General features: G+C 37.3%; 1 protein-coding gene across 2 annotated transcripts in view; it reads right to left on the bottom strand.

The window, feature by feature from the left end:
• The window catches only part of SP4 (Sp4 transcription factor), an 82,507-nt gene that overhangs the window by 33,434 nt on the left and 22,973 nt on the right, over nt 1-26,100 (bottom strand). For both annotated transcript variants that reach the window (XM_006042546.4, XM_006042547.4), the window contains exon 4: nt 5,962-6,190. In XM_006042546.4, coding sequence (XP_006042608.1) covers nt 5,962-6,190 — 229 coding nt within the window. The remainder of the gene's footprint in view (nt 1-5,961; nt 6,191-26,100) is intronic.

The following is a 26,100-nucleotide window of genomic DNA, read 5'->3' as shown; positions in this document are numbered from 1 at the left end:
GTCGTGTCTGACTCTTTGCAACCCCATGAATCGCAGCACACCAGGCCTCCCTGTCCATCATCAACTCCCGGAGTTCACTGAGACTCACGGTCATTGAGTCAGTGATGCCATCCAGCCATCTCATCCTCTGTCATGCCCTTCTCCTCCTGCCCCCAAGCCCTCCCAACATCAGAGTCTTTTCCAATGAGTCAACTCTTTGCATGAGGTGGCCAAAGTACTGGAGTTTCAGCTTTAGCATCATTCCTTCCAAAGAAATCCCAGGGCTGATCTCCTTCAGAATGGACTGGTTGGATCTCCTTGCAGTCCAAGGGACTCTCAAGAGTCTTCTCCAACACCGCAGTTCAAAAGCATCAATTCTTCGGCGCTCAGCCTTCTTCACAGTCCAACTCTCACATCCATACATGACCACAGGAAAAACCATAGCCTTGACTAGATGAACCTTTGTTGGCAAAGTAATGTCTCTGCTCTTCAATATGCTATCTAGGTTGGTCATAACTTTCCTCCCAAGGAGTGAGCGTCTTTTAATTTCATGGCTGCAGTCACCATCTGTAGTGATTTTGGAGCCCAGAAAAATAAAGTCTGACACTGTTTCCACTGTTTCCCCATCTATTATAAACATACATTCTCTTAAACAATAGAAACAAGAGAGGGCCAAAAGAGAAGTAAAAACTGACAGAAAATGAAAGGAGAAACAGAAAATCCAATGCTAATAATTGCAAGTTTCAATTATCTTCAATATTTCCAGAAAACAACTAGGAAGAAAATCAGTAAGGAAGTAAAAGACCTGAATAACACTATAAATGAATTAGACCTAAGAGACATCCATAGAACACTTCATCCAACAAGAGCACTCTTCTCAAGTGCACATGGATACTCTTCATGATAGATCAGATGCTATGATGTGAAACAAATTTCAATAAATTTAAAAAGACAGAAATAACAAAATTTTCTGACCACAATGAACTGAAACAAGAAATCACTATATAGGAGTAAACTGGGAAATTCATAAATACCTGGAAATTAAACAATATACTCCTAAATAATCAGTGGGTCAAAGTAGAAATCAAAAGACACTGAGATGAAGGAAAACAAAAACACAACATACCAAAACTTAGACCATACACATAAACTGATGCTCAGAGGGAAACTTATAGCTGTAAATACCTATATTTAAAAAGATCTTACCTCAAGCATGTCAGAATGGCTATCATCCAAAAGACAATCAATAACAAATAACAAATGTGGAGAAAAGGGAGCCTTCATGCACTGTTGTTGGGAATGTAAATTTGTATAGCTGCAATGGAAAACAGTGTGGATACTCCTCAAAAACTTAAAGATAGAATGACCCTAAGCCCTGGAATGCCAATCCTAGGTATTTAACCAAAGAGAATGAAACACTAATTAGAAAAGATACAAACACCCTGTGTTAACTGTATCATTATTCACAGTAGCCAAAATACAGAAGCCACCAAAACGCCCATCAATAGATGAGTGGATAAAAAAATATATACATATATATATGAATGTGTGTATACACACACACACACAATATAGTATTACTCAGTCATCAGAAAGAATGGAATCTTGCCATTTGTGACAATGCGGATGGACCTCCGTTGTACCATGCTAAATGAAACAAGTCAGAAAAAGACAAATACTGAATGCTTTTACTTATATGTGGAATCAAAAAAAGTAAACAAATTAACAAACATAACAAAATAGAAACATAGTTATAGAGAACAAAGGGGTGGCTGCCAGAGTGGGAGAGGGGAAAAGAAGGCGGCAAGGGAGACTGAGAGGCACAAGCTTCCAGTTAAAAAAGTAAATGAGTCAAGGGGATGAAATATTCAATGTGAGGAATATGGTCAATAGCTATGTGATAATTTTGTACAGTGATATATCATAGAATTGTGATTACTGTGAAACGTACAGAAATTGTTCAGTTGCTAAGCCTTGTCTGGCTCTCTGCAACCCTATGGACTGTGCACACCAGGCTTCCCTGTCCTTCACCATTACCCGGAATTTACTCAAACTCATGTCCACTGAATCAGTGATGTCATCCAACCATTTCCTCCTCTGTCACCCTCTTCTCTTCCTACCCTCAATTTTTCCCAGCATCAGGGTCTTTTCCAGTGAGTCAGCTCTTCACATCAGGTGGACAAAGTATTGGTGCACCAGCATCAATCCTTTCAATGAATATTCAGGGTTGATTAACTTTAGGACTGAATGGTCTAATCTCCTTGCAGTCCAAGGCACAACCACATTTAGAAAGCATCAATTCTTCGGCACTCAGGCTTCTTTATGGTCCAACTCTCGTATCCAAACATGACTACAGGAAAAACCATAGCTTTGACTATACAGACCTTGATTCACTATATCGTAAAACAGGAACTAACAAACTCACAGAAAAAAAGAGATCAAATTTATGGTTAACCAGAGGATGGGGAAATGGATCAAAGCAGTCAGAAGGTATAAACTTCCAGTTCTAAGATAACTGAGTACTAGGGATGTAAGACATGATAAATATAATTAACACTGCTACATGTTATATACGAAAATTGTTAAGACAATAAATCCTAAGAATCCTCATTGCAAGGAAATTTTTCTTCCTATTTAATTTTACAGCTATACAAGATGATGTTCACTCAACTTATTGTGATAACCTTTTCATGACATATTAAGTCATATTATTATGATGTACACTTACATTTATACAGTGCTGTATGTCAATTATATCTCAGCAAAACTGGAAGGAAAAAAGATCATAAATAACCTAACTTTTCATCTTAAGACAATGAAAACTGAGCAAATTAAATCTAAAATAAAGCAAGCAGAAGAAAGAAAATAATAAAAGAGCAGAAACTAATGAATTAGAGAATACAAAAAAAGTAAGCAAAGAGAAAATGAATGAAACCAAAAGCTAATTCTTTGAAAAGGTCAACTAAACTTACAGCTGTTAGGGAGATTAACAAAGAAAAAAAAAAAAAAAGAGAAGACTCAAATTACTAGAATCAGAAATGAAAAAGGGAACATCACTACCAACCTCACAGAAATAAAAATGATTATATGGGGATACCAAGAACAATTGTATGCCAATTACTTAAAAACTATCAGATGAACAAATTCTTAGAAATATAAAAAGTATCAAAGCTGACTCAAGAACAAGATACAATTCAAAACAAGTAAACAGAATGAATTAGCAGTCAAAAAAGTATTCACAAGAAAAGCCCAGGATCAGTGAGCTTCACAGGTTCATAAACACTTTTAAAAATTAATACCAGTTCTTCACACTCTTTCAAAAAAAATCAAACTGTAGAGAAGACTTCCCAATGAATATTCTTCCCAATGAATATCCCTCCAATGAATATCTGGGGCTGACTTCATGTCAATCCCCAAGGAAATCAACTCTGAATATTCAACAGGAGGACTGATGCTGAAGCTCCAAAACTTTGGCCATCGGATGCAAAAAGCTGACTTTTGAAAAGACCCTGATACTGGCAAAGACTGAAGGCAAAAAGGAGAAGGTGGCAGCAGAGGACGATCTCTGTTGAGATACTATCACGGGCTCAATGGACATGAATTTGAGCAAACTCCAGGAGATAGTGAAGGACAGAGGAGTCTGGCATGCTGCAGTTCACAGGGTCGCAAAAAGTCAGACATGACTTAGTGACTGAACATCACCACAAACTCTTTCAAAAAATGAAAACTGGACAAGAAAACTTCCCAACTCATTTCAAGAAGCCAATAATACCCTTGCCAAAACCAAAGACAATATAAAGTGAAGTTGCTCAGTCGAATCCGACTCTTTGCGACCCCATGGACTGTAGCCTATCAGGCTCCTCCGTCCATGGGATTTTCCAGGCAAGAGTGCTGGAGTGGATTGCCATTTCCTTTTCCAGGGGATCTTCCCGACCCAAGAATCAAACCCGGGCCTCCCGCATTGCAGGCAGACGCTTTACCGTCTGAGCCTCCAGGGAAGCCCCAAAGACATTATAAGAAAACCACAAACTGGTATCACTCATGGACATAGATGTAAAAATCCCCAACAAAATAGTGAAAAACCAAATCCAGGAACATATAAACAGAATTACATAGCATGACCAAGTTGTATTTATCCTGTAAATGCAAAAGTACTTTAACATCTGACAATCAGTTAATGTAATATAATATACTGATGTAATAAAAAAACAAAACTACATGATCATCTCAACAGATGAAGAAAAGCATCTGACACAATCAAAAATGCTTTCATACTGGGTGAGCTGGAAGACTCATACGCCCAAATGTTAAAAGTTACCACAAAGCCGAAGTCATCAACACAATGTGGTATTGGTATAAAGACAGACATACAGATCACAGAAACAGAACTGAGAGTCTAGAAATAAATCTGTATGTCTATGATCAACTGATTTTTGACAAGGGTGCCAAAACTATTCAGTGAATGGGGAAGGAATAGTTTTTTAACAAATGGTGTTGGATGAACCCTTACCTCACATCATTTACAAAAATTAACCTCCAAATGGACTAAAGACCTAAATGTAACAACAAAAACTATAAAACTCTTATAGGAAAACATCAGATTTGAGACAACAGAAATGGCAATGGATTCTTAGATATGACACCAAAAGCAGAAGCATCCAAAAACAAGACTGGACTCCACAATTAAACACTTTTCTGCTTCAAAGGATACTAAAAAAGAAAGTGAAAAGACAACTCACAGACTGAAAAAAAAATTATTTCAAATCATATCTCTGATAAAGAACCTGTATCAAGAATATATAAAGAACTACTCATACTATAATTCAATAATAAAAACACAAATAATTAAAATGAGCATGAGATCTTAATAGATAATTCTCTGAAGAAGACACACAAATGGCCAATAGTACACACACAAAAGCATACGCTACATTATTTGTCATCATGGAAATGCAAATCAAAAACAAAAACCTGTATAAGTATTTGTGTGTGTGCATGCTTAGTTGCTAAGTTGTGTCTGATTCTTTGTGGCCCCATGGACTGTAGCCAGCCAGGCTTCTCTGTCCAGGGGATTTTCCAGGCAAGAATACTGGAGAGGGATGCCATTTCATAACTCCAGGGGATCTTCCTGACCCAGGAATCAAACCTGTGTCTCCTGTACTGCAGGCAGATTCTTTACAGCTGCTGAGTCATTGAGGAAGCCCATACATAACATATATATGTAAGAATATTTATAGCAGCATAATAGCCAACAGATGGAAAAATTCCAAATGTCCACCAACTGATGAATGGATAAGTAAAATCCTGTATTATCTATAAAATGGAATATTATTTTGTTCAGTAAAAAGAATGAAATACTGACATATGCAATAATACAGATAAACTTTGAAAATACACAAAGTGGATGAAATTAGTCACAAAAACCACATATTATGTGCTTCCCTTTATATAAATGTCTAGAATAGGCAAAACTGTAGACAGAAATTAGTTCAGTGGTTGCCTTGAGCTGGGAGGAATGAGGGAGTGATGGCTAAAAAACAGAGAATTTGTTTTCAGGGGAATAAAACTGTTCTAAAATTATGGTGATGGATGTACAACTCGGTGAATACATTAAAAACCACTGAAATGTACAGCTTAAATGAGTGAATCGTATGACATGTACATTTTATATCAATATAGTTGTTTTAAAATTTTACAAAATAAATGAAAAAAGAAAACCATTAAGAGAAAGTATAAGATACATGGTAAAGAACCACTGAAATCCCATTCCTAGAATCACTCTATTCAATTCCTTTCATAACAATATTATATCTCAACTCTTGGGTTACAAAACTAGTGATGTTCCAATAGTCAAAGCTCTCAGCCAAGGGCTTGGTTTTAATGAACATCCTATGTGCCTTCATTACATCTAACTGTTCATTACATGTTAATTATTATTATACTAGCCTCCACGGAGTTGGGTGGTGGCAACAGAGCATTTACCTTCCTTCTCCTTCCCTACAATTAGGACAGGAACAGGCAACTCTTCGAAGCCTCTTGCCAGGCTGCACTTCTTGATCAGAAGCCTGCTGGCCTTGCTGCAAATGCACTTGTGTGAGTTGGTCAGGACTAACAGCACCTATCGTTGCATTAGCAATTCCTCCAACTGCTACAGTTACAGGAGCTATGGTAGCTTGTTGGACTTTCACTCCATCTTGTCCTTGCTGCTGACCTAAAAATGAGAGGGGGGAAAAAGAGTATTACAATGTTTTATATTCCTAAAAAAAGGATTAAAAAGACTTCCATATGGACACTTAAAAACTAGGATACTTATTTTAACAGATAATCTGTGTAAAGTACAAAAGCGAAAAGTGTTAATGATTTATACTATGTAGATCCCCCTAAAATATAATATTCTAACCTTAGCAGCTCAGGCTGCCTCCATAACTGGTTGATGGGACCATACATAAATCATTAAATCCTCTTGGGGCTTAATTTCTCCAACTATAAAATGAAGACTAATAATCCTTGCAATTTACCTACCTCACAGAACTGTTGTGAGGATCTGGGAGACACTATTTCAGATCCTTGGATGAAAGATATTACATAAATAGAAAGTATTATTATTACCATTTTCACAGTCAGCAACATACCTTATTCACTCCATGAAATCACAAGAGTAAAAAGTAACTGAACAAAGGATTTAGTTTTATGGACATTTCTCATTCCTAAATACTTTAAATTAAGCAAACAACTCTTTATTGATGAGTCTTTTGTTTTATTAAGTAGTTATTAACTAAATGCAAAACCATGCATGATTATTAGATTCTGTCACTAAACCACAGAACAGACATTTTTCTCTGGTGCTCAAACAAATTGAGCTCATTCCCTTCTTAGGGCCTTTGCACACACTCTCCAGTCTGGGCCAAGATGCCTCTGCACCCAGATCTTTGCACAACTGACTCCTTAGTAACAGTCTGATCATAGTTCAAATCTCTCCTCTTTAGAAAATGCCCTTCCTGACCACAACATCTAAAATAGTTTCCCCTCAGTCTGCTTCATCATCAAGTTTTGTCTTATTTAAATTATTGTGTCTTTTATTATTTTTTCTGTCTTCTCCTCACTCTTGGATGTTATAGGTCACAGGAACAGAAATCCTGCCTGTTCTGTTCACTGCTGCATCCTCAGATGTGGAACAGAGCCCAGCACACAGCAGCCACTCAACTGTAGTTGTTGTTCACTCCCCCAGTTGCGTCCGACTCTTTGCAACCCCATGGATGCAGCACGCCAGGCCTCTCTGTCCCTGACCATCTCCCCGAGTTTGTCCAGGTTCCTGTCCATTCCATCAGTGATGCCATCCAGCCATCTCATCCTGTTGTCCCCTTCTACTGCCCTCAATCTTTCCCAGCATCAGGGACTTTTCCAATGAGTCAGCTATTTGCATCAGATGACCAAAATACTGGTCAATTTAACATAAGCCACTCAATAACATAAGCTTAACGAAGAAGAGTTTAAAAGAAGAAAACATTTTAATGCCATTGTGATCGTATCACTTCCATGCTCAATAAAACTTTCATTTATTCCCCACTGACCAAAGTCTGCCATTCAAAGGACTCTACCACAGGGACTTGGCTCCTGACTCACTAATTTCCTCCTAATGGCCAAATCCAAAGTGCATCATCTCAATGCACGTAAGACTGCACTGCTGCACATTACACCACTGACCACGCTGTCCTTAAAACTTGGCTGTTGGAGCTAAGTCCCTACATCCTCAGAAGCTTGTCCTCTTTGTTAGCTCTCCCTATCAGCACTTAAACCTAAACTGACATCACATTCTTATCAGATTTACCTACACTCCTTTATTCCTCATTGCCCATTCTCTTCTTAAACTACTGAAATTAGGTGTCTGACCCATCGCTCTGCTAAAATGATGATAGAACAAACAATTTCTCTGACGGTAAACCCCAAAATACTCTTCCCTTTGTTTTTATTTCACCACTGGAGCACCTGCAGCTGCTAAACCCACCCTCTTTTTGAAATGCTCTCCTAGTGCTTCTCTGATTCTACTCACCACTGGTGTTCCTCCAACTTCTCTAACCATTCCCACATAATTCTGACTTCTCATTCTAACTTGCTCCTCTCGTTCCTCACCCACTTTCATAACTTTTACTACTATCTATAAGCTGATGTCTCCCAAAACTGTACGTTTATGCTCAAATACCTCTCATGAGTATCATAATCTTCTTGTTATCTGCCAGGGAACATTTCCACCCCGATTTTTCAGAGGCAATCTTTCTAGGAATGAGACAGATTATCCCACAAAAATGGTGGTCCAATCTACCATTTTCTCTTGCTTATTACAATAGCTTCCTAATTGCTCTCCTTACCACCACTGTCCTCTATAAGTGCATTCTTAACACAGTTTCCAGAAGAACCATTCATTGTAATAGGAATACTCGGTAATAGTCAAAAAGAAAGAAAGAAATCTTTATGTACTAACCCAAATAAACCTCTAAAATCTATAGCTGAATTAAAGGAAGTTACTTTTTACATTCAGTTCAGTTCAGTTGCTCAGTTGTACCCGACTCTTTATTTCCTACACTGATTTTTACACTCACAAATAAATTGGAAAAAGTCTGAAAGGATATATAACAAATTGATTAAGAGTGCTTACTTCTAAAAGAGCATCTAAGATTGGAGTGTAGTTAGCAGGAGTGCTGGTGTTACTTAAACTAGGTGCACTTTTTTTTTAAACAAAGAAAATGTTTCCATATATTTCTAACATACTAAAGACTAATTTTAAAAGGCAAAATCCTGCTAGCAATTAACAGACCCAATCTGGAACTTCATTATTGCTTTAATCTGCATTTACTTGATTCCCAATAGAACTGAACATGTTTTTCAAATACATATTGGCCATTTGAATATCCTTTCTGAATTGGGTGTTCCTATCCTTTGCCATTTATCTACTATGGCTTAGTTTTTTTCCTTTTGTGTAGCTCCTTAATAAAGGAGGCTTTGTTTTGCTTAAAATATTTCTATGATGTATAAAATTTAACCACACACATTAAAAACAAAGGACATAAGGCTTGGTCAAGCCTTGTAAAGTCAGCTATAAATGACACTTTAAAAAACACTGATGCCTTCTCAACACAATGGGAACACAAGGGGGAATGTAGAAATGATAAAAGATGAGGTACAACCTTACTGCCCGTTTCTTTGGACTGTACTGATTTGATTCTTTTAGTATTTCATATCACCCCTTAGAGGGAAAGAGGGAAGATAATATTTTTGTTTTATAAATGAGAATATAATCTAACTGGTCCTTATTTCTTCTTATGGGAAAAATAATTTGTCAACTTTTGGGTTTTTTTTACAGTGAGTGATAGGTAACATTACTGTGTAGGTAAAATAGACCTATACTTTTGAAAAATAAAAGAAGTCCCAATATCTTATCTGTAAAAAAAATTAACCCAAATACCAATACACTGAAAATGATCTATTTAATAGTAGTCAATAATTTAATAATAATGAAGAAGCAGGTTCAAAATACTATTTTAAGTACATGTGTCTCATAACTATGTTTTTACATATAGTCTAGGATATAAGATTATCTACTAGAATTGATAAGGAAAAATAAAAATTGTTGACTTCTGTACTATAAAGCTTGCTGTGGAGGGCTAGATGGACTTCTTACTGTTCTGAATAACTTCAAAAAGGTTTCTTAAATCAGCCTATTTTGGCTTATTTTCTCTACAAATTAAACTTACAGTCCATCTAAACAAAAGCCTCTGAAGGCAAGAAGGTATGTCTCCTTACATTGATGCAAATAATTTTCAGCAACTACACTCTGAAACAGGGTTTATAATAATAAAACAGACAAGAAGGCTGTGCATTCCCAAACATAAAAAGATAACCAGGTATGTCTATGGTTGAGGAGGTGGGGTAGAGATGGAGAAAGAAATGGGAAGTGACTGCTAATGTGTCAGGGTTTCTTTATGAGGTTGTGAAAATGTCTAAAATTATATCACGGTGATGGATGTAGTTCTTTGAATACACACACTAAAAGCCACTGAATGTAAACTTTAGATGGCTGTACTATACGATATATGAATCAAACATCAATAAAGCTGTTAAAAAATTAAAAATTCTAATATTGTTAGTTTTAAGTCTCTTTAAACTAGTTGATTCTCACTTGGGGGTATTTTTATCTTACAGGGGATATTTGGTAACGTCAAAAAATATTTTTAGATATCTCTCCCATCAGGAAGCTTCAACATGCCTCTTATCCTTATCCATCAGAAGGCAGAATGAAAACCACAATCACAGAAAACTAACTAAACTGATCACAGCCTTGTCTAACTCAATAAAACTATAAGCCATGCCATGTAGGTCCACCCAAGACAGACAGGTCATGGTGGAGAGTTCTGACAAAACGTGGTCCACCGGAGAAGGGAATGGCAAACCACTTCAGTATTCTTGCCTTGCAAACCCCATGAACAGTATGAAAAGGCAAAAAGATATGACACTGAAAGATGAAGGTCGGAAGGTGCCCAATATGCTACTGGAGAAGAGTGGAAAAATAATTCTAGAAAGAATGAAGAGACGGAGCCAAAGTGAAAATAACACCCAGTTGTGGATGTGATTGGTGATGAAAGTTAAGTCCAGTGCGGTACAGACAATATTGCTTAGGAACCTGGAGTGTTACATCCATGAATCAAGGTAAATTGGAAGTGGTCAAACAGGAGATGGCAAGAAAGAACATCGACATTCTAGGAATCAGTAAACTAAAATGGACTGGAATGGGCGAATTTAACTCAGATGACCATTATATCTACTACTGTGGGCAAGGATCCCTTAGAAGAAATGGAGTAGTCCTCACAGTCAATAAGAGTTCAAAATGCAGTAACTGGGTGGAATCACAAAAATAACAGAATAATCTCTGTTGGTTTCCAACAGTATCACAGTAATCCAAGTCTATGCCCCAACCACTAATGCCAAAGAGGCTGAAGTGGTTGAAGGGTTCTATGATGACCTATAAGACCTTATAGAACTAACACCAAAAAAAGGTCCTTTTCATCATAGGGGACTGGAATGCAAAAGCAGGAAGTCAAGAGATACCTGGAGTAATAGGCATGTTTGGCCTTGGAGTACGAAATGAAGCAGGGCAAGGCTAACAAAGTTTTGCCAAGAGCAAAAAAAGTTATGACCAACCTAGACAGCATATTAAAAAGCAGAGACATTACTTTGCCAACAAAGGTCTGTCTCGTCAAGGCTATGGTTTTTCCAGTGGTCATGTATGGATGTGAGAGTTGGACTATAAAGAAAGCTGAGCACCAAAGAATTGATACTTTTGAACTGTGGTGTTGGAGAAGACTCTTGAGAGTCCCTTGGACTGCAAGGAGATCCAACCAGTCCATCCTAAAGGAGATCAGTCCTGGGTGTTCATTGGAAGGACTGATGTTGAAGCTGAAACTCCAATACTTTGAACACCTGATGCGAAGAGCTGACTCATTTGAAAAGACCCTGATGCCGGGAAAGCTTGAGGGCAGGAGGAGAAGGGGATGACAGAGGATGAGATGGTTGGATGGCATCACTGACTCAATGGACATGGGTTTGGGTAAACTCTGGGAGTTGGTGATGGACAGGGAGGCCTGGTGTGCTGCAGTTCATGGGGTTGCAAAGAGTTGGACACGACTGAGCGACTAAACTGAACTGACACCAGGAAAAGAAGATTAAGAGTATTCTAGTAACTGGAAAGATTTATCTCTTAGCGTATACTAGAAACCAAAACAAAACAGTATTTGAGTTTATAAGTCAGTCTCCTGTGAATCCTAAGTTTACACATCAATTTCTCTAGAATCAGAACCTGAAAACCCTCCTGAAATTGCAAAGCTATAAGCTAGGTCATAGATCTATTTTTCTATCAAAGAACACTTTAGGAAGTCCTACCCTAAAAGAGGAAAACTACTAAACCATCTTAAATAATTATATATACATACTTCAGTAATTCATTAATAATAAATACATTTGTCTTTAACTGTTAGCTATTTCTATGTATCCTGTCCCTTATCTAGACTAACAGGACCACTCTTTCAACTCCTTGTCTGTATAAGGAAATGTTTATGCTGTAGAAACCTTTCCCAGTAAGCAAGCAACTGACCCCAGAAGGAACTGAGTATTTTCTTTAAACAGAATCTATTTAAGAAAAATTCTCATTTTCTCTCATTCCACTCATTCTTTATTGAACCATACTAATTTAAGAGGGTGGTGGAAAAAGTCAAAGGAAAACTGGACTACTTCTATATGGAATGTTAATAGTTTTTAAAGATGTAAAACTTTTTTCAGTTCTTCACAGGTAACAGAGTCACTACAGGTAGGCCTGAACTGATAGGATCTCTATCACTAACTTTATCCCACATTAGGCTCTCACCTCCTGAAAACAAAACGTTTTAGTCTTAATAACTTGAAAAATCTGCAATTGGAAACCTTTGAGGATGGGAAAAAGAATGCACAATCAAATCTGAGTTTTGGGAAAACTCTAGAATGTCAAGTATGTGACAGACAAGCTAGAGGCAGAGAAGCCAGTTAAGAAGAACCTATTTTACCTTCTAGATGATGAGGTCCTGAAAATGAATAGAACATAGAAAGAACTCAATATAAGAAAAATAATTATAAAATATAAAAATTTATAGATATACAAAATATAAAATATTAAAAAAAATAGTAACAAAAAATGGTTGCTATCACTTACTGAAAACTCTCCTGTGCTCTAAAGTGTTAGTCGCTCAGTTGTGTCTGACTCTTTGCAACCCCATGGACTGTATCCTGCCAGACTCCTCCATCCATGGGATTTTCCAGGCAAGAATATTGGAGTGGGCTGCCATTTCCTTCTCCAAGGGATCTTCCCGACCCAGGGATCGAACCCAGGTCTCCCACATTGCAGGCAGACTCTTTACCAACTGAGCCACTAGGGAATCCTAAGCACTGTGCTCTCTCTAAGCACTGTGCAAACCACTTTATATTTATTATCTCATTAAAATAACATGATTATTACCATTTTACAGATGTGGACATCATATCCAGAAAAACACTTGAGTGGCATCTAGGTGGTAAAACCAAAATGTGTATCAAAGTCTAATTCCAAAGTTCAGGCATAAAGCTACAAACCTTAGTGATTTTAGCCAGACTACATCACTACAAACTCTGGCTAAGATCAAGTCAGTCCTTAAGAATCCTGGTCTGGGTCACAAGGAAGAGAATGAGCCCATCAACTAAGATAAAGGAATCAAGGAGGGAAGCAGGTCAGGAAAGTAAAATCAGTTCTATGCTCAGAGTATCTCCTACAAGCAGAACCTCAGCTCCAACTCTGTCATCAATCAGAACTGCTTTCCAAGTCAAGTTCCATATGCCTCTTCTCTCATCAATTAACCTGCCATTTTCACTCCTCAAATTGTGAACTTCATCCTCATCTTCACCTTGTTTTCTAGTAATCTGACTGGAAACACACTGGAAAATTCAGCAACCTCTTCTGGCTTCATTTGGCATCCTTTGCCAATTATCTCTTGCCTCTTTGAACTTGTTATGTCTGTTGGTAATTCCTGTTAGAAATACCTCTGAAAACAATCTGGTGTTTTCTACTGCCTCAGAAATCATCTCTCTTCTCTCTCTCCAGGCTTTTCCTCTCCACTAGTTCTATATTTCTAGTGAACCAATCTCCTTGAAATCAGATTAGTCTTCTCCCATCCAAGTCCATACTGTGCAACCTAAAATGTGTATTTGACCACGATATTCTTCTTAAGGTCCCCTGAAAGCTCCTCCAAGCTTTTAAATGCTGCATCATGACAAGGGAAGAATCTCCATGTCCTGGAATTTGCCACCTTGACTACTGCACATAAACTCCTGGTATGAACATATGAAAAACCACCTGTGATTTCCTGATCACATCATGCTATTACATGACTCTGACCTTTTGCCTGGAATATCCTTTCTTTGCCAACCTGGCTAATTTCTTGTCATCCTATATCACTTCCTTGAGAAACATTTCTTGCAAATTCTCTCGTTGGATTATATAGTACATTATCTGCAGGGGATGCTCCACAATAAGAAAAGATACTGCAAGGAGGAGCCCAAGCACTGCAACAAAGAGTAGCCCCTGCTCACCGCAATTAAAAGCATAAGCAGCAATGAAGATCGAGCACGGCCAAAATAAAAAAGTTTTAAAACTTTCAAACACAAAATCCAATGAACTTATATCAACACTCACTCTCCAAGTCATCTTTTCAATATTCAACATTCTGAGATTCCTCTTAGTTGCTGACATACAATCTTGTCCTCTTCCTATCTCCCTGACTGATCTCACTTCTCGACTCAACTTTCTTCTTTGTCCCCAGAAGACTGAGTGTAACCCTAAGTCTAGTTCTCATTCTACTGCACTTCAAACTCAAAACTGTTTTCCTCATCAATCTCACATACTGCCATAACTTCAACTACCATCTCTATGTGGAAGACTCTCCTCAAATTCAGAATGACAACTATGATCCCTCTTCTCAGATCCAACCTCCAAATATAAACTGGACATCTCCAACGGAATACTCTACTTTTAACAACCTTAACAATTAACAAAACTCAAGTTCATCACTTTGTTTTTCTCAATGTCACTTTCTTTTAATGGTACAATCATTTTCATGGTCACCTGGGCTCAAACTCTCAAGAATTACCTTAAACTTATTATTTATTCTCTATATTCATGCATTACATCCTGTCAATTGTTCTCTTCAAGTCTCTTGAATCACATTTTACACCCAAGTTCAGATCTCCTATCACTGATATCAGAACTATATGGTCCCAAAATTGGCTTTCCAGTTTTTCCAATATCTGCTAGATAATAAAACTAAAATAACTCTTCATAAATGAAACTTCCTCTATCCCTCCAAAAATTAACACATTCACACACTGTTTCAGTGACTTGTCCCCAGTCAGACTTTGGTCTGACATTCTCAGTCTATAACCAAACTTCTACCAACCCTGCCAAGTGCACCTTCTACCATTTTCCTCAAAATCTCCACTAAGAGGCTTTACCAATTTTGTCTTAAATAGGTAAATTACATTTCCACTTCTTCTCTTCTGCCCTGGATGTTTCTTTGGCCAATAATGCATTCCTTCTTACTTCACACTTTTGGGAGGACTTTCCCTTCCCTCAAGAAACAGTTCAAAGGTTCCTAGGCTTCAGTTCAGTTCAGTTCAGTCACTCAGTCGTGTCTGACTCTTTGTGACCCCATGGACTGCAGCACACCAGGCCTCCCTGCCTTCATCAACTTCTGGAGTTTACCCAAACTCATATCCATTAAGTCGGTGATGCCATCCAATCATCTCATCCTCGGTTTTCCCTTTCTCCTCCTGCCTTCAAATATTCCCAGCATCAGGGTCTTTTCCAATGAGTCAGCTCGTTGCATAACGTGGCCGAAGTACTGGAGTTTCAGCTTCAACATCAGTCCTTCCAATGAACATCCAGGACTGATCTCCTTTAGGATGGACTGGTTGGATCTCCTTGCAGTCCAAGGGACTCTCAAGAGTCTACTCCAGCACCACAGTTTGAAAGCATCAATTCTTTGGTGCTCAGCTTTTTTTATAGTCCAACTCTCACATCCATACATGACTACTGGAAAAGCCATAGCTTTGACTAGACAGACCTTTGTTGGCAAAGTAATGTCTCTGCTTTTTAATATGCTGTCTAGGTTGGTCATAGCTGTTCTTCCAAGGAGTAAGCGTCTTTTAATTTCATGGCTGCAGTCACCATCTGCAATGATTTTGGAGCCCCCCAAAATAAAGTCAGCCACTGTTTTCCCATCTATTTGCCATGAAGTGCTGGAACCAGATGCCATGATCTTTGTTTTCTGAATGTTGAGTTTTAAGCCAACTTTTTCACTCTCCTCTCACTTTTATCAAGAGGCTCTTTAGTTCTTCTTCACTTTCTGCCATAAAAGTGGTATCATCTGCATATCTGAGGTTATTGATATTTCTCCCAGCAATCTTGATTCCAGCTTGTGCTTCTTCCAGCCCAGCGTTTCTCATGATGTACTCTGCACAGAAGTTAAATAAGCAGGGTGACAATATACAGCCTTGACATACTCCTTTTCCTCAGCCTTGACATACTCCTTTTCCTATTTGGAACCAGGCTGTTGTTCCACGTCCAGTTCTAACTGTTGCTTCCTGACCTGCATATAGGTTTCTCAAGAGGCAGGTCAGGTGGTCTGGTATTCCCATCTCTTGAAGAATTTTCCATAGTTTGTGGTGATCCACACACTCAAAGGCTTTGGCATAGTCAATAAAGTAGAAATAGTTGTTTTTCTGGAACTCTCTTGCTTTTTCCATGATCCAGTGGATGTTGGCAATTTGATCTCTGGTTCCTCTGCCTTTTCTAAAACCAGCTTGAACATCTGGAAGTTCATGGTTCATGTATTGTTGAAGCCTGGCTTGGAGAATTTTGAGCATTACTTTACTAGCGTGTGAGACGAGTGCAATTGTGTGGGAGTTAGAGCATTCTTTGGCATTGCCTTTCTTTGGGATTGGAATGAAAACTGACCTTTTCCAGTCCTGTGGCCACTGCTGAGTTTTCCAAATTTGCTGGCATATTGAGTGCAGCACTTTCACAGCATCATCTTTCAGGATTTGAAATAGCTCAACTGGAATTCCATCACCTCCACTAGCTTTGTTCATAGTGATGCTTCCTAAGGCCCACATGACTTCACATTCCAGGATGTCTGGCTCTAGGTGAATGATCACACCATCGTGATTATCTGGGTCGTGAAGATCTTTTTTGTACAGTTCTTCTGTGTATTCTTGCCACCTCTTCTTCTTATCTTTTGCTTCTGTTAGGTCCATACCATTTCTGTCCTTTACTGTGCCCACCTTTGCATGAAAAGTTCCCTTGGAAAACCTTTATTTCCATCTTGTCTCTCAGTGACATCCTCCAACTTTTAATTTCAATGTAACTACCTCTTGTCATTTAGCTTAATTTTACTATGGGCCACTATGTATTATTTCTATGCACCGTCTATAATTTTAATAAATATTCTGTCTCCTCATAGAACAGAAGCTTTTTTTGAAGGCAGGGACTATGTCTTTTACCATCTTTGATGTTCTACGAATTTAGCCCTGTGCCTACACTTAGTAGGAACTTAAGGACTAATCACACAAAAGATATGTAGTTGAGAGATAATAATAAGGAAAAGAGAAATCAGCAACCAGGAATGCTAACAACTCAGTGATGGGAAACAGAGGAGAAAAAAGTAATCTGATATGAAAGTGGAGAACATATGGAAAGGCAATCACAGAATCAGGGATTGGCACTGGCGTGCCAATTCAGTGCACTGGCGTCTGAAAACAGCAAAAGTTTTTAACAATGATCATCAAATTATGGAATTTTTCTGTTTTATAGGCAGTTTACCCAAACAAGCAATAAACAGGTATTAATAAAATATAAGGTTTGGATTTGAATTATCTTCCCCCACCAATGATATGTATTTTAATAGAATGTGGTATGTTAAAGCAAACTAGCCTGCGTAGAGTTGGTATGGATTCCTAAAACTTTAGAATGGCAAGTCTTTAAAAAAAATTTTTTTTTTCCTTATTGGCTGTGCTAGGTCTTAGTTGTGGCAAGTGAGATCCAGTTCTTGGACAATGAATTGAACCTGAGGCCCCTGTGACGGCAGCATGGAGTCTTAGCCACTGTACTACTAGGAAAGTCCCTTGAATGAGAGCCTTAAATGCACTGAAGTTTACAGTTGATCTGTCCAGGCTGGGAAATACAGAAGTGGCACTCAGTGCTACCAGGGTACAGTATGCTCTGTCAGTTCTTAGGCTCATGGCTTAAAATAGTTGTGCAGTTCAGGGCCAAAAGAGGCTAGGCCAGCACTGTTAGGCTGTCACGAATCAGTCTAATCCCATATAGATGGCTATTCTAAGATTTATCTCTAATAGGAAACTGAGCAACCAGGAAAGACTAGCTGTCTACTTCCAAGTATACATAAACCTGCCACAGATTTTCTCTAAAACCATAGAGAGGATCATTCTAACCATGTAAGAGCCATCCTACATCCTCTGAAATGTAATCCAGCCCCATCTTCAGTTGAGGGCAATTCTGTACTAGTCACCTCTTTTCACTTCCAATTAAGATGAGATGAATATGAGCACACCTTCGGAGGAGTAGGGGGAGAATTTTTAAAACTATATTGACTTTCTTGAACTGAAATAACATTTGGCATATTTGTGGGGGAATTAGAACATAGGCAAAGAAAAGGTTCTGTTCACTTATAAAAATTCAGAGTATGATTAACTTAAAAACTCATTTACAGAAATAAACCTTAAAAGACAGAACTGTTTGCTCATTTGATGGAAGAGACTAACTTAAATAATTTAAAGATGTGTGCAGACAAGGAAATGAATGAGCTCCACTGTGAAATTATAATCAAAGCCTAATTCTTAACAAATGATCTCTGCATTTCCTCTTCAAAATAGTTCTAAGAATTAAGTTTATATTGTCCTTTTAATTTCTTCACCACGATAAAGCTCCAAAAGGCCATGCATGAATTTACAAGATACCTGTATTTCATTTAAATATTCACAGCTAAGGTGTATCAAGATAATTTCTACATTTAACCATGATATACAGGAATAACTATGAAATAAATTATATAAAGTTAAAGAAAGAACTAATTTTAAAAAACCCAGTGGATTTCATATTCCTATCCCCTTCATCACATTAGGGAGTTTAATTATTATTTTCTATTTCTACTTTGCTGTCCCTTGGAAAAATTCAATGTGCTTTATTTATCAGCTTGGGCAGACAATGATCTATTCATTACTAAGGAATACTCCTGACTGCTTACTTCTGATTTTGAAAAGGAAAGGAACATGCAAGTGTTCTTATTTCTAGACCTAGTAAATCCTCTAAAAACAAAGACAGCTTGGAAACAAAACTGCATTTAGTTATATTCTTCCAAAGGCCACTAGTAGTTTTGTATCACTTAAAATTTTTAGTTTTAATTAATAAACAAAGAATTATGAGTGAATTTAATATCCTAAACAACAAAGTGTAAAATTTGGCCAGATTTATCTTATCTGGACTATGGCTGTCCAACGTTTATCTAACATTTCAGTACAAAAAGGAACTATAATACTAAAACACAAGAAAAAACTGTTTAAGGTAACTTTTATTAGCAATTACAATAAATACAAAACTCAATATAGAATGTCATTAAATAAAATCAAAAGATTTTATAGCAATACAGAATGAGATTTTCACACTACCATGACATAATAAAGTATTTTATTCAGTTAACAAAAAAGGCAAAGCATTCTAAAAGGTGAAATCCAAAGTTTCTGTATGCTTATTTTTATTACAGTTAAAATGAGTATCAGTCCTTGAAACAGTTGACAAATTTTGAAAAATGACCACATACTATATAAAAAACAGAATCAAGTATTTTAAATACAATTTTTTAAAAAAAAGAGCTGCATCTACTGAGTCAAATATTTATTAAGCACCAACTATAAGCAGGGACTTCCCTGGTGGCTCAATGGTAAAGAATCTGTCTGCAAAGCAGAAGATATGGGTTTGATCCTTCGGTCAGGAAGATTTCCTAGAGAAGGAAATGGCTATCTAGGCTATCTACTCCAATATTCTTGCCTGGAAAATCACATCGACAGAGGAGCCTGGCAGGCTCCAGTACTTGGGGATTGCAAAGAGTCAGTTGGACACTACTGAGCAACTAACAGTAAGTGGACATCTCAGGCTGTAACTATATGCAAGGCACTGTCTATGCACAGAGGAGGAAGCAAAGATAATCAGGTTACTATTAGAAGCAGTATAGGGAACCATTACTTAGCTCCAACTTACAGCCACATTTTCAATTACAAAAGCTGAATGCTACAGCAATAACAGCGTTTTAGAGCCTCTAGCAGATCAGGTGCAAGAGCTGGCAAGAAAAAAGGAGATGGGAAATCTGGTACGAAGTGGGAAAAAAATTTAAGTCCACGAGTTCCCCAAATGTATCAGGTTATTATTCAATATCATTCCTCCATGATTTAAGGTTGCAGTATATAGACGTTGCTAAGTGCTTTATTCTATGATCAAAAAATTTAATATTTCTTACTTTAGAAAATAAGAGGATCCCTGGGGAGCAGCTGACATGCAATTCTAGAACAATCTGACAGGTGTGTGCGTGCTAAGTCACTTCAGTCGTGTCCGACTCTTTGCAACCCCATGAACTATAGCCCACCAGGCTTCTCTGTCCATGGCATTCTCCCGGCAAGAATACTGGAATGGGTTGCCATTTCCTTCTCCAATCTGACAGGTAGTTCATACATAAAAACTTCTGAAGGGCAGAGGTTTAAATCCTCCCTCAATAAGTTTTGCCCTATTTAATTATTTACATTATTACTAATGCATTTATTTAGTTTAAGCTAAAATTTTCCTTTCAATCTAATTACATCACATTTAGTTCAGTTTACTGAAATGGTAGTTCTCCATTTACTGTAAATGGAGAACTACCACTACTGTCCGTATGGAGGACCAACTTAAAGCCACCTCTCCTTTCTAATCCTAAAGACACTACCAGAGAACTACTAGAGCTCATCAATTAATTCAGTAAGGTTGCAGGATATAAAATTAATACACAGAAATCGCTTGTATTTCTACACACTAACAATGAGAGATCAAAAAGAGAAATTAAGGAAACCACCCCATTTAACACTGCATTAAAAAGAATAAAATCATAGGAATAAACTTACCTGAAGACACAAAAGACCTGTACTCTGAAATCTGTAAAGACACTGATGAAAGAAATCGAAGATACCACAAACAGATAATGACACACCATGCTCTTAGATTGGAAGAATCAGTATTGTCAAAATGACAAAACTATACTGCCCGAGGCAATCTATAGATTCAATGCAATCCCTATCAAATCAAATAGCATTTTTTCACAGAACTAAAACAAAAAATTGTAAAATTTGTATGGAAACACAAAAGACTCCAAACAGCTAAAGCAGTCCTGAGAAAGAACAACAGAGCTGGAGGACTTCAAACTATATTACAAAACTACAGTCATCAAAACAGTATGATATTTTCATCAAACACAAAGAGATCAATGGAACAGGATAGAGCACCCAGAAATAAACCCATTCACTAACAGTCAACTAATCGGCAACAAAGGAGGCAAGACTATAAAAGGGAGAAAAGACAGTCTGTTTTGTAAGTGGTGCTGGGAAAACTGGACAGCTACAAGTAAAGAATGAAACTAGAACATTCTGTTAACACCATACACAAAAATAAACTAAACACGGATAAAAGACTGGATATTATAAAACTCTTAGAGGGAAACATAGGCAGGACACTTTTTGATATCAATTGCAGCAATATCTTTTGGGATTTACTTCCTAAAGAAAATAAAAACAAAAATAAGCAAATGGATCCTAACTAAACTTTAAAGCTTTTGAACAGCAAAGTAAACCATAAACAAAATGAAAAGACAATCCACAGAATGGGAGGATATATTTGCAAATGAAATGACCAACAAGTGATTAATCTCCAAAATATACAAAGAGCTCATGTACCTCAATATCAAAATAAAACAAACAGCCCAATAAGACCTATACATAGAAAACTATAAAACACTGGTGAAAGAAATCAAAGAGGACACTAACAGATGGCAAAATATACCATGTTCATGGATCAGAAGAATCAATACAGTGAAAATAAGTATACTACCCAAAGCAATCAATAGATTCAATGCAATCCCTATCAAGCTACCAACAGTATTTTTCACAGAGCTAGAACAAATAATTTCACAATTTGTATGGAAATACAAAAAACCTTGAACAGCCAAAGCAATCTTGAGAAAGAAGAATGGAACTGGAGAAATCAACCTGCCTTCAGGCTCTACTACAAAGCCACAGTCATTAAGACAGTATGGTACTGGCACAAAGACAGAAATATAGATCAATGGAACAAAATAGAAAGCCCAGAGATAAACCCACGCACCTATGGACACCTTATCTTTGACAAAGGAGGCAAGAATATACAATGGAGAAGACAATCTCTTTAACAAGTGGTGCTGGGAAAACTGGTCAACCACTTGTAAAAGAATGAAACTAGAACACTTTCTAACACCATACACAAAAATAAACTCAAAATGGATTAAAGATCTCAACGTAAGACCAGAAACTACAAAACTCTTAGAGGAGAACATAGGCAAAACACTCTCTGACATACATCACAGCAGGATCCTCTATGACCCACCTCCCAGAATATTGGAAATAAAAGCAAAAATAAACAAATGGGATCTAAATAAAATTAAAAGCTTCTGCACAACAAAAGAAACTATAAGCAAGGTGAAAAGACAGTCTACAGAATGGGAGAAAATAATAGCAAATGAAGCAACTGACAAACAACTAATCTCAAAAATATACAAGCAACTCCTACAGCTCAACTCCAGAAAAATAAACAACCCAATCAAAAAATGGGCCAAAGAACTAAATAGACATTTCTCCAAAGAAAACATACAGATGGCTAACAAACACATGAAAAGATGCTCAACATCACTCATTATCAGAGAAATGCAAATCAAAACCACAATCAGATACCATTTCACACCAGTCAGAATGGCTGCAATCCAAAAGTCTACAAGCAATAAATGCTGGAGAGGATGTGGAGAAAAGGGAACCCTCTTACACTGCTGGTGGGAATGCAAACTAGTACAGCCACTATGGAGAACAGTGTGGAGATTCCTTAAAAAACTGGAAATAGAACTGCCATGTGATCCAGCAATCCCACTGCTGGGCATACACACCGAGGAAACCAGAACTGAAAGAGACACGTGTACCCCAGTGTTCATCGCAGCACTGTTTATAATAGCCAGGACATGGAAGCAACCTAGATGCCCATCAGCAGATGAATGGATAAGAAAGTTGTGGTACATATACACAATGGAGTATTGCTCAGCCATTAAAAAGAATACATTTGAATCAGTTCTAATGAGGTGGATGAAACTGGAGCCTATTATACAGAGTGAAGTAAGCCAGAAAGAAAAACACCAATACAGTATACTAACGCATATATATGGAATTTAGAAAGATAGTAACGATAACCCTGTATGTGAGACAGCGAAAGAGACACAGATGTATAGAACAGTCTTTTGGACTCGGTGGGGATGGGGGGGATGATTTGGGAGAATGGCACTGAAACGTGTATAATATCATATAAGAAAAGAATCGCCAGTCCAAGTTTGATGCAGGATACAGGATGCTTGGGGCTGGTGCACTGGGATGATCCAGAGGGATGGTATGGGGAGGGAGGTGGGAGGGGGGTTCAGGATTGGGAACACGTGTACACCCGTGGCGGATTCATGTTGATGTATGTGGCAAAACCAATACAATATTGTAATTAGCCTCTAATTAAAATAAATAAATTTAAATTTTAAAAAAATGGGCAGAAGATCTAAACAGACATTTTTCCAAAAAAGACATATAGATGACCAAAAGGCACATGAAAAGATGCTCAACATGCTAATTGTTAGATGCAAACCAAAACTACAAGGAGGTTATCACCTCGCACCAGTCAGAATGCCCATCATTAAAGAGTCTACAAATAGTAAATGCTGTAGAGGGTACAGAGAAAAGGGAACCATCCTACACTGTTGTTGAGAATCTAAAATTGGTACAATCATTATGGAAAACAGTTATGGAGGTGGTTCCTTAAAAAGCTAAACATAAAACTATCCAGTAATTCCACTCTTGGGCATATATTTGCAGAAGATCACAATTTGAAAAAATACATGCACCTCAATATTCACTGCAGCACTATATATATTACAATAACCAAAACATGGAAGAAACCTACATGTCCATCAACAGAGGAATGGATAAGAAAGATGTGGTTACATATATCACACACACACACAAATCGAGTATTAGAAAAATTAATGTAATTTTGCCATTTGCAGCAACATGGCTGGACCTGGAAATTATCATATTAGGCAAAGTAAAAAAAAAATTATATCATTTACATGTTTACAAAACAGAAAGAGACTCATAGACTTCGAAAACAACCTTATTACCAAAGGGGAAAGGTAGGGGAAGGAATAAATTAGGAGTTTGGTATTAATATATATAGGCTTCCCTGTGGCTCAGAAGGTAAAGAACATGCCTATAGTGCAGAAGACCCAGGTTCAATCCCTGGGTAGGGAAGATCCCCTGGAGAAGGAAATGGCAACCCACTCCAGTATTCTTGCCTGAAGAATCCCATGGATGGAGAAGCCTGGCAACTACTGTCCATGGAATTGCAAAGTGTCAGACACAACTGAGTGACTAGTACTTTTCTCTTTCATATTAACATATACACACCACTATATATAAAATAGATAACAAGAACCTACTGTATAACATAGGGAATTCTATTCAATATTCCATAATAAACTACATGGGAAAAGAATCTAAAAAACAATGGATATATGTGTGTATATAACCTAATAACTTTGCCGTACACCTAAAACTAACACAACATTGTGGATGAAGCATACTCTTAATACAAAATAAAAATTAAATTAAAAAAAACCACCTCTCCTTTCTATTTCAAATGTGAAAAAGCCAAACTTGATTCAATATTTACATCAAGACCCAGCAATACAGAACACTGCAGAAAGCTATTTATTTCACCCCACATCTTGTATATTTACCTCCTGCCTCGTTAGCCAAGGTGGGGGGGGGGACTTAGAAAACTCACCAAAACTCCTAACTCATTTTTTGTCCATTATAAATTTACTGATGTCACAATTTCTCCTATTATCTCAGTTCATGAAATGATTATTTGGCCCAGTCAAATTTGTCATAAAAGTATAAATACTTCAGAAAAATGTTTACAACAACGTATCTAGCACAACAGCCATTTCAAGTTTCTAAGTCTGACAATCTTAACAAAAGTAAGACAAGAGAAGAGGAACTCAGATACAAAATGAGTGAATTTTGGACACAAATAGCTGGATTCTAGAATTTAAAACAGTTTATGAAGTAAAATTGATATTTTACTTCATAAACTGTTTTAAATTTTTTCATTTAGCAGAACTAAAATTGAATTTTTTTCTGCTAAATGAAAAAACTGTAACAATTGGAACTATTACTTAGCAACCAAACCACTGCCTCTTGGGACAGGAGAAAATAAAATTAACTTTAAGACCTTATTCCTTTGAGAAAGGGAGGAAGCAAGAAAAACTTGCCAACAATTTTCTTCCTAATAAAAGTGCTTATGACACCTGCATTAGTCTATTTAAGTCTCAGGGAGTTAGACATGGGTTATCCTGACTTTGCCAGTAACTAAAGATGTGATTTGGGTAAATTTACATATCCCTTTGGGGTCTTCGTTTTCCTCTTATAAACAAAAAGATGATCTGTAAAGGTCACTTACATATCAGAATTTCTGTAATCTTCCAATATGGTTAAAAAAATTTTTTTATACACATGAACATATGTATATATTCACCTGCACACATACATATCTTGATACCAGTCCGAATCTCTGTTTTAGTTAGTTCTAAAGAAAACTTTAAAACTTTGTATTAAATACTATTTCTTGGTAATCAGACTTGTAGCATTAAGAATTAAAATAAATAAATCATTAGTTTATTAATATAAAACTATTTTCAAATATAATTTATTAATAGAAAACTCAAGGTATAGTAAGATGAGAAGACTGTCATTGAAAAGACAGTTACTCAGTTACCAAGAGAAAGGGGCACACCATGCACCAGAAGGCCACACAGGGAAGCCCAGAGTGGGTGAGGAGGCAGAGGGACAGAGAGGAAATGTGGACAAGGGCCTTTATTGTGGTTTCCACAAAAAGGAAAAGGTGTGAGTCAGGAGAAACAGAGGCAGGGGAAACAGGCTTGGGATTGGCCAGTTTGAATAATTTCAAATGGCTCTGGAGCATAAGGGCTGTCCTTTATTGTCTGGTACCTGGCCCTGTGACTAGAGTAGGTAGACAGTAGCCTGAAGCATGAGGGCCACAAAGATTGTGGTTGGTTGGGAGTGGGCTCTGCAGTGGTTTGTATTTGAAAAGCACACTCAAGGTGGAGTTGCTTTCTATCT

Source organism: Bubalus bubalis, chromosome 8, assembly GCF_019923935.1.
Source record: "Bubalus bubalis isolate 160015118507 breed Murrah chromosome 8, NDDB_SH_1, whole genome shotgun sequence".
NCBI lineage: Eukaryota > Metazoa > Chordata > Mammalia > Artiodactyla > Bovidae > Bubalus > Bubalus bubalis.
The sequence above is the reverse complement of the archived record's forward strand: the minus strand, read 5'-3'. Positions and strand labels throughout refer to the sequence as shown.